We start from the raw sequence: 19,117 nt of genomic DNA, 5'->3' as shown, positions 1-19,117 counted from the left end.
GAACAAACTTCCAGTATGCAAACCTACCCAGACACTTCCTGGCTAAAACTTCAGCTTAGAGAATAAACTGGAGCAACAAACACAAACCTGCTCCAATGCGGGAAAATCTTAAGCCAGGATCTAGCCACTTCTTCAGATCCACTCAATTCATGAAATCTAAGAAAGAAAGTCTCAAAGCAAACCACGTACGAAGAACCACTCGAAGAATTGCTACAACAGGCTCTAGTGATACCTCCGGTTACTTAGCCAGGAAAGATTCAAATAATCCTTATCTTCGGAATCTACTCGGCGAGTAGAATTTATTAGACTCAACTACCAACTCCCATAACGACACGCCAACATAGCACCTCATAATGATGTTATAGGCCACAATTTTTCCGACAACCTCTAAACAACACCAACGCCCTAGGCGTCACTCCACTAGCGTCACTATGACGTGAATCAGTCGCTGCAACGCAATCGATGACTCCAACTCCCATAGCCAGTGGACTCTTCCACAAAGGCTAACTTAACAAAATAACTACTTCAAATAATCATTTCAAAACATGCATAGATATTCCAACCATAAAAGATTATTCTCAGATATTAAAGAAATTGACACATAAGGTATGTAAACATTTCAACTTAAACACGAGGTGTTAACTAATCCTCAAAACATCAACAACTAGGGTACAAGTCTAGCAAAAGATTAGAAAAACTCCCAGAACCCTATTAGGATCTCACTATCAACACATTTTCACACAATCGGCAAAAAGATTGCCCCGACTCCATGGGGAAAAGAAATCCTACACCATTCTAATGGTTAGGTTGAAAACATTATCACCTTATCTTATATGGTAAGGCACACATCGATCCATTTCTCCGACATTTCGAGAACGAATAGTTAGGGTCAACGACATAGGGGCCAGTCCATCTCGTACCCAAAATATTCGCTCTGTATGTGGATAGTTGGATCGCAAACCTAACTCTTGGTCAACCTCACCTGACAATGCAGAAAAGGCATCATGGGGGCCCTCCACTTAACCCATCTGCAGTGCCATACAATAGTTATGCTATTGATCCTCTGAAGCTTCTCAGGTTCTAATGACCAAGGTAACCATTTTAACGCCCTGACAATTCCATCGTTCCAACGAAACTGACTCCAACAACTTAACAATATAGATCAATGATAAAACACTAAAGAATATGTGGATTATCAAACAAGTAACTTCAATAATACTTATTTGAGATAGTGAACATAAGCAAACAAAGATAAGCAAGACGTATGCAATGCAATGCATCCCATACCCATTCTATTTGTGCAAGTGTGTCAGGTTCATCATTCAATTACGTAGGACCTAAAGCCTAGGCTCTGATACCAAGCTGTAACACCCTACTTTACCACTAAGCCTAATTATATGAAAACAGAAAATTTTGACGGCATTTCCTCTATAGGACGGTATAACTGACCAAAAGAGATCACAGGCAGACAGTATATGACATAACCGGCATATATATATAGAAACCTTCACGACGCTACCAGCGTCGTACCACGACATAAACCAAGCAAATGACAAACCACCAAAACCACCATTTATAACACCGGTTGAGCTATCAACATGGTGATGAGGTAGTGTGTGCAGCTACCAAGATCCATCCCCAAAATGCACGTCAACATCTAAACATACCTGTAAAGAAAGCACGGGTGAGATTCAAAAATCTCAGCAAGTGAAAGGTACTTTAACAAAAAGCTATTTAGCCACAGTTGAATGTGCTAACAATTCTAAATAGAAACTAGTAATGAAACAGACCGCCAACACTAGGAGAAACAATTATGACTAAGCAAGTCCAACGATAACATTAAAAATTTTAACATTCGGTTGGTATAAGCCTTCAGAGCCGCATATATATCTATATACAAGCTAACTAAAGGAAATAAGATTTGATGCGAATGATTCATTGAATTTCAAAAAAAGACATAACCATGCACATGATATACTCTCCTCACCCTTACCCCTCCTCGGGTAACGTAAGGGTGTGCACCGTACCCCTCCTCGGGTGACATACGGTACTGTACCGGTACGGTCGCGGCCAGAAGACGACGACAAACTTCCAATGCATGAGATGTATATGTATGACGTGCTTCAAGCATAACCAACATAACTTCCGGAATATGCTTGAGACTTCCAAAAAAACATTGCATACAACACTAATGAACAACTGCAGAATGGCATATCGTGCCTACTGCACTTCATAAATCAATCATCGAGTAAACTTCTAGAAACGTAAACAACATAGTATCCAGCTCAGAATCAGTCATTCAGATTAGATGAATGCACTGAAATTAAAGAATGTAGGCAACCCAATATTAGGTTAAAGCATAGTCATACAATACATTCACTTGCCTTTACCGACGATGAAGAAAATTCGATCAAGAACGTCCGAAAATAGTACCACCTGTACAGGCATACTATTAGAACTAAAACACATTTATAACACATAAAATATGAAGCGTCAATTCTACGTCTGAAAACGTCACGTATACGCCTACATTCCGAAAAACTGAACAGACAATTGTATCACATGAAATGATACACTATTTTCAATTCAGAGTCGAACTAAAATCTCACTAATTAGACTTCGCTCTGATGATCGAAATAAATACTTCGACTCGGATATCGTATCTTCGAATCAATAATGATTATCGAAACGAAACAGACTATTGATCACATGAAATAATACAACAGGAATTGATTGATTTGATTTAATCAAATCACAAATATCCAGAAATTACCGAGAAATCGCCTTCGAAAGATTGACGACGAATCCGACGAAATCCCGAAATTTCCAACTTTTCCTTTTTTTTTCTTTTTTTTTTCTTCCCCTTTTTTCTTTTCTCTTTCCTTTTCTCTTTTTTTTTTCCTTTCTTCCTTCTTCCTGGCTTCTCTCCCGGCCGGCTCTTTTCTTTCTTCTTTCTTCTTCTCTTTTTCTTTTCTTTTCTCTTCTCCTTTTTTCTTTTCTCTCTTCTTCCCTGGCTTTCTTCTTTGCTGGTTCTTGCTTGCTTCTTCTGTGCAGCAGCTAGCAGCGACACAGAGAGAGCAACGGCGGCGGCCCGGCTCGCAGGCACACGGCGGCTCGCGGCAGCGACGACGGCGCACGACAGCGGCGCGCAGCACGTACGTCGGCGGCGGCTCGTAGGCGCGCGGCAGCAGCACGCCGCGGCACGCGGGCGACACGCACCACGACGGAGAGAGAGAGAAAGAAAGAAAGAAACGCGAGGCAGCACGAGAAGAGTGTGGATGGTTCAGTACTTATCTCTTCTTTTTTTTATTTTTTTTATTTAAAAAAAAAACAAACGGTCTAAATTTATGGAGCTCGCTACGGGTCTCAAAGTGCCCGGAACGGACATATGAATAGCAAAATGGGTTCGTCTCGACGAGATGAACGCAACCGCGGTCTCCGATCGTCCATACGAGCCTCGGATCAAAAAGTCAAAAAATGCAGTCAAATTCCTTTTATTTTTATTTTTTTTTCCTCCAAAAATTTGGTATTACAGCGCTGCACGTCGCGGCGGGGCCAGCAAGCCGGCCGCCGTACGGCGAGACCTTCTTCGGCCGCCCCACCGGCCGCGCGTCCGACGGACGGCTCGTCATCGACTTCCTCGGTGAGGAGTAGCCACCACGCGCGGCAAGCCAACCGTTCCGATTCGACACGTACTGTATGCGCGCAGATGGCTCAATCGGTGCCGTTCTTGTGGTGCAGTTGAGGCGCTGGGCGTACCCCAACCGACGCCGTACCTCGCCGGGAAGACGGCGGCGGGTTTCTTGCGCGGTGTGAACTTCGCGGTGGGCGGGGCGACGGCGCTTGACCCGGAGTTCTTCGAGAGCAGAGGGCTCAAGCCGTTCGTGCCGGTTTCTCTTAGGAACGAGACCAGCTGGTTCAAGAATGTTTTGCAGCTTCTTGGCCCAGTTCATGGTAAATATATACTACAATAGTTCCTAGAACTTTTCTGAGAAATCAGTGTGCTATTATTATGGTAGAAATATTTTTTTATGGACTTCTGAAATGCGCAACACGTGACTTCGTTAGTTACCATCTCACGTTCGCAGAGCAGAGGAAGGTCACGGCGACCTCCCTCTTCCTCGTCGGAGAGATCGGAGTGAATGACTACCTCATCGCCCTCGTCGGCAACCGCACCGTCGGCGAGGTGAAGACCTTCGTGCCGCACATCGTCGGCGCCATCCGTTCGGTCGTGACCGTAAGCTAGCCCCGCCTACTCTGCTCAACGTCCGTCTTCCGATGTGTGCACGTGATTGTCATCAGTCACACGTTTCCATACGTTTTTCACAGAGAGCGATCGCTGCCGGCGTAGGCACGGTGGTGGTCCAGGGGATGATACCGCTCGGCTGCGAGCCGCAGCTGCTCGCGCTCTACCAGGGCGTCATCGACGCCGGTGGCTACGATCCGGAGTCCGGCTGCCTCACGCGGCTCAACGGCCTCGCCGAGCTGCACAACCATGCCGTGAACCGCATGCTCATCAGCCTCCGGCGCACGCACCCCGGCACGGCCATCGTCTACGCCGACCTCTACCGCGCCGTCACCGACCTCATCGTGTCGCCCCTCAAATACGGTGCGCAGCCACGCACACTGATCACGTCTAGCTGTGACGATACGTGAGGCGCATTGACTTTTCTTTGCATGGTCTCTCCACCTCAGGTTTCAGCGACAGGCCGCTGGCCGCGTGCTGCGGCGGCCGCGGCGCGTACAACTTCGACGCGGCGGCGTTCTGCGGCGCGGCGGGGACGGCGGCGTGCGCCGATCCGTCGGAGTACGTCTCCTGGGACGGGGTGCACTTCACGGAGGCCGCCAACAGGCGCATCGCGTGCGCCGTGCTCGATGGATCTCACGGCGCCGACGCGCCGCCGACTCTGTCCATGCCCTGGGCCACGACGGAGGCTGGCCGCCGTAGGATCGGGTGCGCCGAGTAGTCTAGGCCACGTAGGATGGTACGCTGGTGGTGCTCAAGGTGGCTGCAGATGGATGCAGACATATGACTCCTGCAGGCTTATTGGCGTTGTCAAAGAAAAAAAGAGGCCACATTTTATTTATTTTTAACGACATGCATAATTGATATATGGTAGGAAGCTGTTTTACATTTTGTATACATGTTTATGTGGTTGTTTGCTGGAAAATGAAATGTGTGGGGAACCCAAACCCAGAATGACTTCCAATTACTTTATCTTTGAAATTTCCCTAAGCAAAACCAAACAAAAATAGCTTTTACAAAGGACTTGGTTCAATAATTTCGTTGTGACTACCACACACGTGAAGATGCTACCACCAGAATTTCCAAAAATTGTCTGCCGTTAGAGAGGCAATTTCTTTGTTCCGCGTGATGTACTTTTCAAATTAATGACGATAAAGGTTTTTCTCAGAGAAAAATGGTGATGAAGTTGAACAAGTTCAATCGCTAAATGTCAAGTGCGACAATATTTGCATATTAAAGTATATAAAATCGGAGCTTTCACAGTGAATTAAATGGATGCAGAATAGGAGCAAGCTTTCACCTAATTCATTTGTGACATGTACTTCTTGTGACTAGTATTATGTCAGACACAACAGCCGGCTACCAACTATGTTGATCATTTGAGAGGAACTTACATAAAGCTAAAATCACTCCTGCCGATTAACTACGGATCAAAAGTACCATTATTTTTCCCCTAAAAAAGAAAGCAGCACTATTTAATTTGTTTCGAAATAGAAAGATGGATGTGCCACAAACGATTAGCATAACAAGTTGCTTTTATGCATGCATGCATGCATGCAACTTAGCCTTAGTGGCTGGAAAAGATGTTAGGCAGCTCGAAATTTTATGCAAACAGCCTCCGTGCGGTGGCTCAATCGCTTAGAGATATTTTTAGGCATCGTCGAGGTTTTTAAATCGTGTCGATCTTGTAAGAAAGTTCACATCATGTTTTGTGGACAACCAGGACGTGAAAATAAAACTTTATTAGATGAATGGAGTTCTATATCCTAGGGGACATGTATAGAAGTGATTGTGGCAGATGCTGTTGTTCTACATTATGCGTACTTTTCTTTTAGAAAAGGACATTATGTGTACTATGTACACATCCTACAGGTCAATTGTTGTTTATATCAGTCATGGCATGAATGAAACGCATGCATTTCATAGAAATTTTGCATTAAGTTAAACCCAATAAAAATATTTTAGTTCCCAATGAGAGAACATTCTGTTCCAATTAGGGATTCGATGTTGGAAGGAACATTCCACATGTGTATATAAATAAGTGGAGTAACGCACAATTGTCCACACACACATTCCCTTCCCGTGTTTCCCTCCCATGCATGTTCCCCTTCTCCCTACCCCACTCATGCATCATTCCCCTTCTCACACATGTGTGTTCCCCTTTCCACTTCCCGGCCCATGTGTGTTCCCTATTCTTCATTAGCGTGCTTTGTCCAAAGAAAAGATTGTTCCCGCATAAGCAATGCTCATGACTTCAATCTGAAATTGATACCCCTCAAACTTTGAATTTGTTGGACTAGATATTTTTACAAATAAATTCAAATTTTAACTCGATATATTCAATTTACAAGTTTTAAATCAATCAAATTGAAACTTCATACGAAACAAAATCACCTTTGAACTCGAAAAAACAACTTTAAACTCACATGCACATGGACCTTCAACTTGGGATTCTAAAAGTTTGGTGTAGTTAGGGTTTCGCCCGATGGAGGGAAGAACAAATGGGGTTCAAACACTTGTATATTAGTTTTTTTATTCAACTAGTTAATTGTCCGTATGTTGCAACGAGAGTCAAAAATTTTCATACGTACTATAGTTGATCGAGTATCATACGACGAGCTATAACAGAATGCTATCTTGCACCACACAATATTCATGTTATGTAAGGCACAAATAACACACGTCCACTCAAGCAAAGTATGTCATTTTCGACTGTACGTTTTTATTACATCTGCCAAGTACTTTTAGTGCTATGTCATGGTGCGATGATAATAACCGTACGTTGAAATAGAGCTAAAAGTGTTCATGAGATAATATAATTAATTGGATAAAGCTAATACAAAATAACACGACACAATTAATCAGCAGCAAACTCGACTCTATCATGATGGGTGCATTATCAACAACAAACTCAACTCCATCACGATGGGTGCATGCTTCAGCAAAAAAAAAATACATTCATATTTTCATAGATCAACATAATATATCATTATAAAATACATTATAAAATCAAGATTGTAACTGATCTAATGATTTGCACCTAAAATAAAAACAATCCTAAAAGAGCGAATAATAATTTATATGGAACAACAACTGAATTTTAGTTAAGCCAAGTATACCGCTATTATATAGAACTTCTTGGAAGTCTTCCTGAACTCAAGCTAAGGTCTCCTGTAGCTCATCATTTAGCAAACTTGTCCAACATTTGAAGCTTAGTACTCCACAGCAAAGTCGGAAGGACCAATTCTTGCAGAAAATAGGATCTGCTGCATGCGAGCCTTCGTACTGCCAAGCAAAATATAAGCTGTCTGGCCATATGAAAGAAATCCGATGTACAATCTAAAAAGCTGTTAATTCAGTCAACTGAAAGTCACAAGCAAACCTGACACGACAAAACTAATACATCTCTTCCGACTTTTTAATCACCAGACCCTCACCTGCAGGTAACAACAAAAGAATACATGTTTCAATCCATCCAACTAATTTGCAAGATTAGCGATAAGAAAATTTTGCAAAAGATGAAGCTTTTGGATAGCTGGTAACATGCCATGAAATCATGTGAGATCAAAGCTCCGCCAAAATTTAAGCATATCTTGTGACTCCACACAAAGTTTATTAGCTGAAAAATTTAACCAATGTGGCAATAACACTATCAAGTACCATCGATAAAATATGTGTAAAAACACTACCTAGTATCTTGGATAGAACTGTGTAAAAACCTTACAATTTGTTAAAACAAACTTGCCACAAGATAACATCAATCACAAACATGACTGATGCTTGCCGTCAATATCTACGATGTGATTTCTCTAATTTGATCAAACATTCAGGACTGATGATATGCATGTTTGACTTTTTACGACTATCGAATCAAATAAACCATCTAGAAGGGGAAGACGGTAAAGGAGATATCAATATGGGACAACAGAAGAAATTCAAGAGAGGATAAATTTTACTTTCAAGCTAAGAATCTTACAATTTGTTAAAACAAACTTGCCACGGGATAACATCAATCACAAACATGACTGATGCTTGCCGTCAATATCTACGACGTGATTTCTCTAATTTGATCAAACATTCAGGACTGATGATATGCGTGTTCGACTTTTTACGACTATCGAATCAAATAAACCACCCAGAAGGGGAAGACGATAAAGGAGATCTCAATATGGGACAACAGATGAAATTCAAGAGAGGATAAACTTTACTTTCAAGCTAAGAATCTAAACTTTCAGAATTAATTGCATTTAGACATAAAAAACTATCCAGGTTGTAACATAACAGCTTAAACACCCATGAGGCCATGGCATATAATTTATCATGGTTTCAAGAGGATGTGAAACCATTTTTCATCAGGCAAGGCATATTAATATATCATGGTGCGGTTAATGGTATGCAATTCAAAGGGTAGATAGGCTAAATCCTTTTTAGTCTTTGTTGTAGCTTTGTGAGATGCATATCAGTAAAAGAAATACATACACTGCCGTTTGTTCTTTCCTACTTCTACATCGGATTCTTTTGGCTTATTCAAAATAGACTACCTGTTCATTGCCACATGCTGGAGTCAAGCCTTCATGCTTCTGATTATTTCGCCGGCTTCGTGGATTGGTCATGTAAGTTCCTATTTGTACCTCACAAACAAATCACAGTAGGTCTCCTGCACACAAAAATTCTCTTCTGTTTTTGGTTGCATGATATCGGCAAGGAAGTAGTATAGCAAGGACAAAATGAAGGATTTTCATTATTTGCGTCCATTCCTGAGTTGAATATGGTTGCAAAGAAAAGCTACATTGTATGAAAAGCCTGCAGGGGAGTTGGACCCAATCTTTTTATTATAAACTATAGCATGAGCACTGAAGCAACAAAGGAAGAAAATGTATACAATTCCTCATGATTTGAATACCTTCCTAAACTGGAAAATGGCTGCAAATAACTATTATCCTGTTGAAATTAGTAGTAATCAGAAAGACGAAATAGACAACACTATCAATTTTATTTTCGTTTGGCCAGTTGATGTGAGGATTAAAGTAGGTAAGGAAACTCCCTAATACAGTAATATTAGCTGAACAATGACAAGATAGAAAATTGGACAGAGATCTCAGGAAGAACAATGTGACAGTTATTAATAGCTCCAAATTTTTTAGCTCACTCACCTTCCTGCACGCGCGCTCCAGAACAACCTGAACACCGATCCGGTGGTCTTCACCCCACGCGGACGCCTTCTCTTACTGCGACACCCGCATCTGCAACGGTCACGGCGCCGTGGGTGGGCTCGCAGGCTTCTTAGGCGAGGATGACGGCGACGGAGACGCCACCAGTGAAGGTGCCCTGCGCTGGTCTGCTCTCATAGATGGCTCGGTGACCGTGGTGGCAGGAGGACAGCGCGGAGGCAGGATCCTGGACAATGGACGAGATCCGGACGATGAACGGGATCCGGGCCCCACGCGGACGCACCTGCAACAGCCGCGGCGTAGCCTTCACGGGCAAGCGGGCGGCGGCGAGGTGAAGACCACCGGCGCCGTGGGTGGGCTCGCGGGCTTCTTCGGCAAGGACGACGGTAAGGGAGACACCATCGGTGAAGACACCCTGCGCGGGGTCTGCTCTCACAGATGGCTCGGCGACCACGGTGGTAGAAGGATGGCGTGGGGCTGGGATCCAGGACAACATACAGGATCCGACCGAGGAATAGTGCGGGCGTAGGGGGTGGCGGGGCGGCGCGGGGGAGGCCCGAGGCACGGTGTGGGCGTTGTGGAGGTTGGGGTGGGGGAGGGGGCATGCGGCAGTGCGATTCGCGGCGCGTGTGCTGCCCGAGGCACAATGCGGGTGTGGAGGGCAGCGTTCCACCTATCAACATGGAGACGACGGAAAGGTATATCATATTTTTAAAGTAGTAGGGATATTTATGTATTTTTCTACTGACATGTTAGTCTAAATTAAATAAGTTAAAATTTAACAATTAAAAGATTATAACAACATGTGATGTGAAAACTGAACAAGATGTATTATTGACTAAAATCAATGAAACTAAATGATAACATGAAAAATAACATAAACAATGATATTTTCAACCTACACATGGAGAAATGTGAAATCCTAAAAGGGATAGAAAAAGGAAAAAAGAAATATCGGAACTTGGATGTGAGTGACAGAAACTAATTTTTTTCAAGCCTTTTTGGATTCTTGTTGTTGTTCCTGGAATCCAATTGTGGATGAAAAGCACCTTGTTACTTTACCTTTTCAAAAGATGTGGACTGATGGACTAATATTAACTGCTACGTCGCTAGCTATACTAATAGCGTAAATTACCAGACCTCATTTCGACATGATGCAAGATATTACCTCAAAATCAAGTATGATACTAACTTCTATATGATGTGAATTTGACAGGAGGAAATCGTAATGTGTGCTAGTATGCACTGTAAACTTATAATATCATACTTCTGACGACAATATAATGATACTCGACGCACATGACCAATCATGTAGTTTTAAAACATATGGAATGGTCTAAATTTCGAACGTTCAATAGCAAGACCATTACAAATTAAACAGAGGGGGATATGCATATGTACAATCAATGGCGGATCTAGGATTTTGAGTAAGGGTGGCTCAACTTAATATAAATTTGTTTTAATACCACAAATATAATGTGTTAACATACAAGTATAGAATTTTTACCAAAAGCACAATACAACTAGATTAATAAGTTCTTACAAACATCATAAAATCAACAATTAAATCTAAAATTTGCCTTAAAAAAGCTTACACATACAATAGTTCAAAGAAGATTACAATACTATTTCTTGTTGGTCTTATGCCTTCTAATGACCATAAAAGTCTCGGTTATATCATCTTCATTCACTTTGAAGGAAATATTCCGCTCAATGAATGTGACTAGACAACTATCCAAAAAACTATCACTCATCCTATTTCTCAACTTACTCTTGACTAAACTCATTGCAAAAAATACTCTTTCAACACTTGTTGTCATCACCAGTAGAAGTAATACCAATTTGAGAAGCAAGTACACCAAATTATGAACTTTATGTTTCTTTGTTTCAACAAGGTTGTCTAGGCCTTTGAAGCTATCATCTCTCCTCATATCATCAATATAGTTATCAAGTTGCATTTCAAGTCTTATCAAGTCAGTGCTCAAAATATTATTAGGGTAAAACTCAGCAAGTCTGCGTACCTTGTCTGCATCAAAAGAAGCAAATGAGTCGGCAAGATTCAAAGACGACATACAAGAAAGCAACTCCATATTAAGCTCATCAAACCGATTGTCAAGCTCTTGATTAATTTGATCAATGACCCCAATATATACTTCTCTTTTAAAGTGGTCATCATTTGTTTGGTTTTGAGCAAACTGTGTTGATCTTCCATAAGGCACATAATTACCCTCCATTACAGGAACTTCAAGGCCATGATTGTTGCAAACAAAGTGACCCCTTGAAGGAATGCATCCCACCCATCAAACCTCAATTATCGCATTCTACTCTTTGCCAAACTAACAAGTGATATTGCATTAAGAATATCTTGGATTCTTTGCAAATACTGGGGCAAATCATTTGTGTATCCAAGAATAACAAACATCAAGTGTGCATTGAAAATAAAGTCAAATGACACAAACACTCCAACCATAATATATATTTTCGGCCAATCACCCCTTTGTGAAGTATCTTCTCCGAGAATTATAAGTACCTCGCGGATTATGGGATAAATAGCAATAATGTTGACAATAGTTTTGTAATGAGAGCCCTACCGAGTCTCATCGGGCCTAGCTAACCCCATCTCTTGAGTTAATCCACTTCCAGTTTCTAGTTCACTATATTCAAGTGCTTTCAAGATATTCTAAAGTCTAACATTTCGAAACATGAGATGAGTTTTTTTAATCACATATGGACAGATAGGCCTTGGACCGGTACAAATTTTTAGGGTGGTCCATGGCCCACTCGTGCCACCCATTAGATCCATCAGTGTGTACAACTCCATGCTGGAGTTAGGAAACACACTTTCCCTACATGTGCTGAATGCGAAGATATGATCTACTCCTTGTTCACCTAACGCTCCTTAAAAACGCACAAACAGAAGCATAAACTTTAGAGAGACAAAGCGAGAAAGAAAGTTCCAAAACAACATGACTCCATCGAACGGCCGCGGCACCTTCATGACTTAACTTCGCCTCGACGTAAGCTTTGCGATGGTGCCACATACTCCTCCAATCCTCCCATGATTTTAAGGCCCAACCGTGAAACCCTCTGCACGCTTCTCAAAGCTTGACTCACCACTTGCTTACACCTTAAGCAAACGCTCTGATGTCGATACGTGTACTCTGTCTTACGATCCTGACCATCGGCAAGTCACTCCCGCTCCCGATCCCTCGGGCCGCCTAATCACTTGTATCGATATCCCTTTCGCTTGACTTTGTCAACACGTCATCTTTATTCTCTATTTCATGCTTTTCTTGAACTCCACATGTACAGCTAGGATCACCCTTGACTCCGCTTGGCCTCCTTGATCGTCCGGCACCAAGCACCTGCTTAGCCTTGATCACCCACCATCGATCGCCGAGTTATATCCGTCACTTGCACACCATGAGACAAGCAAACGCATTTCTCCAACTCCAACTCTAGTTAGTCCATAATCAAAATGCACAAACCAAGCTTAAGCAATCCAAAACTCAACAAATCAAATCGACAACTTTGTTAATCAATCATCACATATAAACCAGGGCACATTTCAACTTGGTTTCTCATGGATCGAGAGGTGAAACGGATTATTTGGACAGCCAAAAAAGGCTGAAAACGTTGAGGTCAGGTTCGGTTGCTCGTCAGGTTGTACCGTGGCAGCCGAAGATCTGATGCATGCATGCGAGCGTGACCAGAAGCGCCGCTTGCTATATAGTTAGAGTTTCGATAATCAGAAATATAGTTTTCCGGTATTAATATTAGATATATTTTCGGATGTTTTCAGGGATGTCAGATAAATTATATTTTCAGATATATTATGGTGAATATCAAATTAGTTATAGACATAGCGATGTAAATCTCTCTGGATTTCAACATGTCGTTAAGGGACTTAGTAGAGCCAATGAGAGGACCATAGTGGGCATGTGCAAGTGGCTGAGGAGCCATTTTCAATTGGATCTCCAGCAACATGAGCTTAAGCCGAGAGCTGTGCTAAGTCGTGCTACCCAGGGGTACTTTGGGGAGCTCGTCCCGATTAATGCAATATCTACTTGGAGGCAGTATGTAGATATATCATGTGAACATGGTCTCCCTCTTGTGCTGGTAGCTAAGGCGTACCAGAAGGATCCAACAGAGATAAACTCTGCGGAAGTAGTAGCAGGAACAAGTCAAGCAGTGGTGGATGAAGCAGACCCGGCAAATGCGGGGGACGAGCAAGATGTTGGGGATGTGCATGAGATGCCACCAAGGGGTGTAGCCGATGAGAGGGAGCACATCCCTAGCATAATTGAAGAGATGGAGATGGAGGATCAAGAGCTGGAGGAAGCCATTGCTAATGAGGGAAATGCTCCTATTCCCGTAGAGTGGAGGAATCAGGAATTTTCAAAGCTAGTAGTCAGTGAGGCTCATCGGACACCATGGGAATATCATAAGAACGAGGTGTCTCAAGGTGCTATGTACCCTAGTAAGGAGGCTGTTATTGATGCAGTTAAATTCTAGTTGTTGTCTCTTCGGAGGCAATTCAAGGTTGTGAAGTCGAGTAAAAGGGAGTACGACGTGAAGTGTTTGGTGCCTGATTGTTCTTGGCGGGTGCACGCATTCAGGGGGAAGTGGATTGACTATTGGGAGTGCTCAATAGTCACGAAGCATAATTATCACATTGAGGAAATATAGTTCTACCACCGGAACCTGTCATCTGCTTTTGTTGCCAATGTTATGTATGGGAAGATTGTGGACAACCTGAAGTATGAGCCACGATCAATAATCTGTGCTATTGAGGAAATATTCCAGTACACAATAAACTACGCCAATGCATGGAGGGCTAAACAGAAGGCTGTTGAGATGAGTTTTGGGACATACGAAGATTCATATGACAACCTACCGCATCAATTAGCCACAATATATGCAAGAAAACTTGAAAGTTACAATGACATCAAGCATTACCGCTCGACTGATGTGAAGTATAGAGGGAAGCAAGTATTGCAGCGTGCTTTCTTTGCATTTGCGGCAACCATCAAAGCATGTAGGCATTGTCGACCCATCATTTACTTGGATGGGAAGTTCCTCACTAAGAAGTATAAAGGACATATATTGTCTGCAATTGGGGTAGACAAGAACATCCAAGTCCTGCCACTGGGGTTTGCCTTCGTGGAGAGTGAGAACGGGGATAGATGGTATTGGTTCCTTGAGCGGGTGAAGCATGCTATTATTCTGGACTGACCTGATGTTTGTTTGATTCATGATAGACATGCAGGGCTGTTGCAGGCTTTGCTGTATATGCAATATGGCAGTGTTCGACGGTGTGTTATAGCAAAGTTGTCCGACTTGAAGAGCAGGTGGTGCATGAGGTATATGGGTGCAAACTTTTACAGATAATTCAAAAACAAGGACTTGATGAATCTTTTTAAGAAATTGTGCAGCCAAAACTAGTAGAGAAAGTTCAATGCCCTATGGGCAAGACTAGACGAACTAACCACGAAACTGACAGCTGAGCTAAAAGCCACAGGAGATGACCCGATTGCTCTTGGACCACTCCCAACAGATACTCCCCAGATACTAAGGATGTCAGGGTCAGCTGTTAGGAACTTTTCACAGTGGATACAAAATGAGCCAAGAGAGAAATGAGCATTGATGTACGATATTGGAGGGGCAAGGTATGAGATAATGACAACTAATCTTTCTGAGATCTACAACTGGGTCATGCAGGGTATGAAGTCTCTCCCACTTATTGAAATTGTTGAAGGTATTATGCATGGAACTTGCATATATTTTATTGATCGCTACACAGCTGCTTCGAAGGCAATGTAAGATAATCGTATGCTGTATTGATCGATGCTATGTGAGTACATGGAGAAGGCCACAAAGAAGGCACATATGCACCGCGCCAATCAGGAGAACTACAGAGCACAGATTCAATGTCTTATGTTGTGATAAGGGTCGTAGGGGTGGCAGACGTGAGCACCATGTGCAAGAGTGTGTGCTTAGGATTGAAACATGCATTTGTACGTGTTAGAAGACACAATTGCTACACAGGCTATGTACACACGTCATAGCTGCATGTGGGGAGCACAATATGCTACCCAGACAATATGTTTCTAAGTACTTTATGAAGGATTAGATACTGAACATATGGAACCATGAGCTGTATGGCTACGACATTGTTGATACATTTACAAGTAATACAGGTCCCTCACGAATCTATGTGGCAGACTTTGAGAGGATGAAGAACACACCGGGATGTCAACAAACTCGGTAGATTCGAAACGATATAGATGAATCCGAGACGGGTCCAAGGGTGAAGCGATGCAGCAAGTGCGATAAAACAGGTCACACATACAAGTACTGTCCGAAAAATGTACCTGTTGTGTAGGTGGGGTCATGACGACGGTCAAGTGTGAATGTATTTAGCGTATCTCGATGTTATATTTGTAAGGTATTCTCCTTAGTCATCTGCGTTGCATTTAGACCTTACATTTGTATTTGATTGTGTACCTACATGTTGTAATATATTCATGTAACTTTGTATACGTGTATGTTATATGCTGTTCACGTAATTGTGTGTATATTTTCATATAACAGATTGTTTAATTATTCATGTATATTTGGTTTCAATGTATATTTTGTCTCAATGTATCTTATTCTTGTCTACATGTTGTAATATATTCATGTATATTTGGTTTCAATGCAGATATGGTGCACCCACCAACCCCCAAGCTTCTTGACCCTGCAGTGGACAAGAAGCACCACAGCTTCTTGTTTGTCGTTCACCAGATGGAGTTAGGGGTTTTCCGACCACGTGGCCCTGGGGAGCTACTTACGATCGATGATTGTTGGAAGCACCGATATGTCGCTAATTAGCTACGTATGTATCAGTTTATTTATTTATTGCATGCACTACATTCACTTTATATTCTAAATGGTGCAGGTTGGAAGCATCTAGACTCCCACCGCAGTGTCATTTGGTGGAGGCCCGAGCGACAAAGAACCATAAGGCAGCGGCGAGGCGATTCTATTTCGACCGCTCACTAATCGCTGCACTGGTTGACCGGTGGAGGCCTAAGACCCACACTTTCCACCTCCCATGCGGTGAGATGGCTCCGACGTTGCAGGATGTAGCCTACCTGTTAGGCTTACCTTGCACCGGAGCTGCCGTTGGAGTCGTCGATGTGGATGCAGACTGGATGAACGTCATGCATCAGTTTTTTGCCCCTGTTTAACGAACGAACGACGCACCCGCCTACATGCCTGAGTTCCTGTCGGATCCGTGATGGCCCACGAAGAAGTGGATCCTCCAGTTTCAGGTACCTTGCAATTTACCTTCCCATTTAATTCAAAGAAATTTTACTCATCATCATTTGCATTACTTGTAGCCTGCATACATCCACCCGAAGGACGGCAGGTACTCTGTCTCGAGGCACTTGGAGGCCTACCTGTTTTGGTTGTTCGGTTGGGTTATATTCACCAGCGGCCAAGGCCACCTGGTGTTGAGGACCCTTATTCCGTACACGAGGTGGATCGCAGATGCGAAGCCTGATGATGTCCCCCAGTTGAGCTGGGCCTCTGTATCCTTGCTGCAACGTATCAGGCCTATGCTACGCGTGCACAAAGAAGGAGCCACTAGCCACATTTGCTAGGTGCCCACTACTGCTGCAACTGTGGTTTTACGAGTGGTTCGCGATTGGCCAGCCCGTTGGGCACCAGTCCCTATACCCTGAGAAATGGTACGACGAACCTGAGAAGGACAGGCCCACCATGGGCTCGATGTGGTGTTGACGCCAGGTACGTATAAAATATAGTTATGCTTCACTTGCCACATGTTTTAGTTCTGGTTTCTTACTATTTTTTCCATAGCCGCATTGGGTGCACGAGCAGGCCCACAGCACGTACGAGCTTTTTAAGTCGCAGTTCGACCGTCTACATCCAAACGATGTGGTCTGGACCCCCTACAGCCACTTGTTCATCCAAGCTTGTGTGCCTGTCGATCTGTCTCCGTTGTGTAGCCGCGACGAGGAGTACTGTCTTATAAAGAAGTCACTCCTCTTCGACATCTACGTCGAGGAGTACTCACCCCACCGCATGTTGAGGCAGTTCGGATGCTTCCAGGCTTTCCCCCTCATCAATGTTCGCACGGTTCCGGGCCACGTCTATCGGTAACTAAAATCAAATAAATAATCCATAGCATTCGTCTCATTGACAGTCTATCTAACGTTGTTGACTTGTAGGTATACACGAAAGGGACAGCCGGGTGGCAACCTCTGGGCAGATTGTTTGGCGCCATACGTCTTGGCGTGGGCCCATGCACTTGAGGATGTCATCGAGGAGCCTCGTCCTTTCGCTGAGCCGAGCTTCGAGCAGTGCCTGCAGTGGTACATCCTGCGTACACATACACGGGTCACCTACACCCCAGATACTGTCCGACAGCACGTCACATCAACTACGGAGGCCTACCCGGGCCATTGGGACGAAGATGCTACATTAGCGGTGTGTGTAATTAACATCTTGTTTATTTATCATATAATCCCATAAGAACCATTATAAACTGAAATTCTCATTTCATGTTTGTTTCAAAAGACTGATATCATTTACGATATCCATAGGGATGCGACTGGAACCATGGACCACCTCAGGCAAGGGGTGCAGCTTAGTGCGGCGGATGTAGCGGGTTTTGACAAGACCGCGCAGGCCCTGAAGCTTACCTCTTGCCGATCCACTACAAACGTCATCGGTGCTCCTGCCAGGTCGAGTGGGATCCACGCAGAGTCGTCCAGGAGGTCTGATGTGCAACGCCGTCCACCGGGACCTTCATCCACACCGCCACCTAGACCACGCCCTCCATGCCCGGACATAACAGGTACGCATTTTTCATACGCATGGTGGTTAGCGATATTCTTTTGTTACTGATGCATTAATTTCAAACAAATATTAGGTGCACCTACATACGTCTCGACAGTGCCACCTAGACCATGCCCAATGCTGACACCATCACGGCTTGCAGGCCTCTCAGGCCTCTCAGGTAATGGGCACCAATACATTGTCGTATTCAATATATTCAATAGTGTATCTAATATATTCCGCAGGTTACTACGGTGATGAAGCCGGGCCGTCTTCATCTGCACCTTGACCATTCGCACATCCACCGTTCGGAGCTCCACCGTTCGCACCCTACTACGACACTCACGCCTGGTCATCTATTGATGCACCTGCATACTATATAGGTACAACATTGTATTTTATACTAATACTTTCATTTTCACATTTACCGTATTTAATAAATTCATCTGTTCGTAGGCCCCTCAAGTGAGTACACATGGATGATGACGGAACCTTCGCAGCGGTCATACCCGAGTTAGGAGGACGAGCCTGGGCTAGATCCCCCATTCGACCTCGTGAGGGACTTCTTCGGGGCCACACCGGACTACGACATCGTCGCGTGGTCCCAGTTGTCTAGTGCTCCACTTTGGACGCAACACACCCAGGAGGAGGTCTCAACACCTTTGATCCCTACTAGGCTTACCAGGCAGGTTGGTCCACCGGACGCCCTGACCTACTCTAGGGGCCACGTGAGGGCGAACCAGCGGTAGTGGCTCCGGGACCATGATGGTGGGAACGGCTGACGGCAACGGGGGAGATAGCAGTAGGATTTTACCTTTGCTTTTGTAACTTATATGTCTATTTCATGATGCAT

At 43.7% G+C, this 19,117-nt stretch overlaps 1 protein-coding gene and 2 long non-coding RNA genes across 4 annotated transcripts; 1 reads left to right on the top strand and 2 right to left on the bottom strand.

The window, feature by feature from the left end:
- Positions 1 to 1,393: 1,393 nt before the first annotated feature.
- On the bottom strand, positions 1,394 to 2,273 carry LOC133903797 (uncharacterized). Its single transcript, XR_009907352.1, has 2 exons — positions 2,225 to 2,273; positions 1,394 to 1,667 (listed from the first exon to the last, which is right to left on the bottom strand). It is a non-coding gene; the product is annotated as an uncharacterized LOC133903797 (long non-coding RNA).
- Positions 2,274 to 3,477: 1,204 nt separating this feature from the next.
- LOC133903168 (GDSL esterase/lipase At1g28600-like) lies at positions 3,478 to 5,119 on the top strand. Its single transcript, XM_062344505.1, has 5 exons — positions 3,478 to 3,643; positions 3,742 to 3,954; positions 4,089 to 4,237; positions 4,330 to 4,609; positions 4,696 to 5,119. Exons 1-5 carry the CDS (start codon positions 3,478 to 3,480, stop codon positions 4,965 to 4,967), a joined length of 1,080 nt encoding a protein of 359 aa, XP_062200489.1. The 3' UTR covers positions 4,968 to 5,119.
- A 2,203-nt stretch (positions 5,120 to 7,322) lies between these two features.
- On the bottom strand, positions 7,323 to 10,085 carry LOC133902935 (uncharacterized). 2 transcript variants are annotated; one of them, XR_009907169.1, is made up of 3 exons: positions 9,400 to 10,085; positions 8,788 to 8,903; positions 7,323 to 7,683 (listed from the first exon to the last, which is right to left on the bottom strand). It is a non-coding gene; the product is annotated as an uncharacterized LOC133902935 (long non-coding RNA). The 2 variants fall into 2 exon arrangements; XR_009907168.1 differs by lacking the exon at positions 9,400 to 10,085 and having other exon boundaries at positions 8,788 to 9,387.
- Positions 10,086 to 19,117: the final 9,032 nt, after the last annotated feature.

Source organism: Phragmites australis, chromosome 21 (genome assembly GCF_958298935.1).
Source record: "Phragmites australis chromosome 21, lpPhrAust1.1, whole genome shotgun sequence".
Lineage (NCBI taxonomy): Eukaryota > Viridiplantae > Streptophyta > Magnoliopsida > Poales > Poaceae > Phragmites > Phragmites australis.
This window is presented reverse-complemented; position numbering and strand designations above follow the sequence as displayed.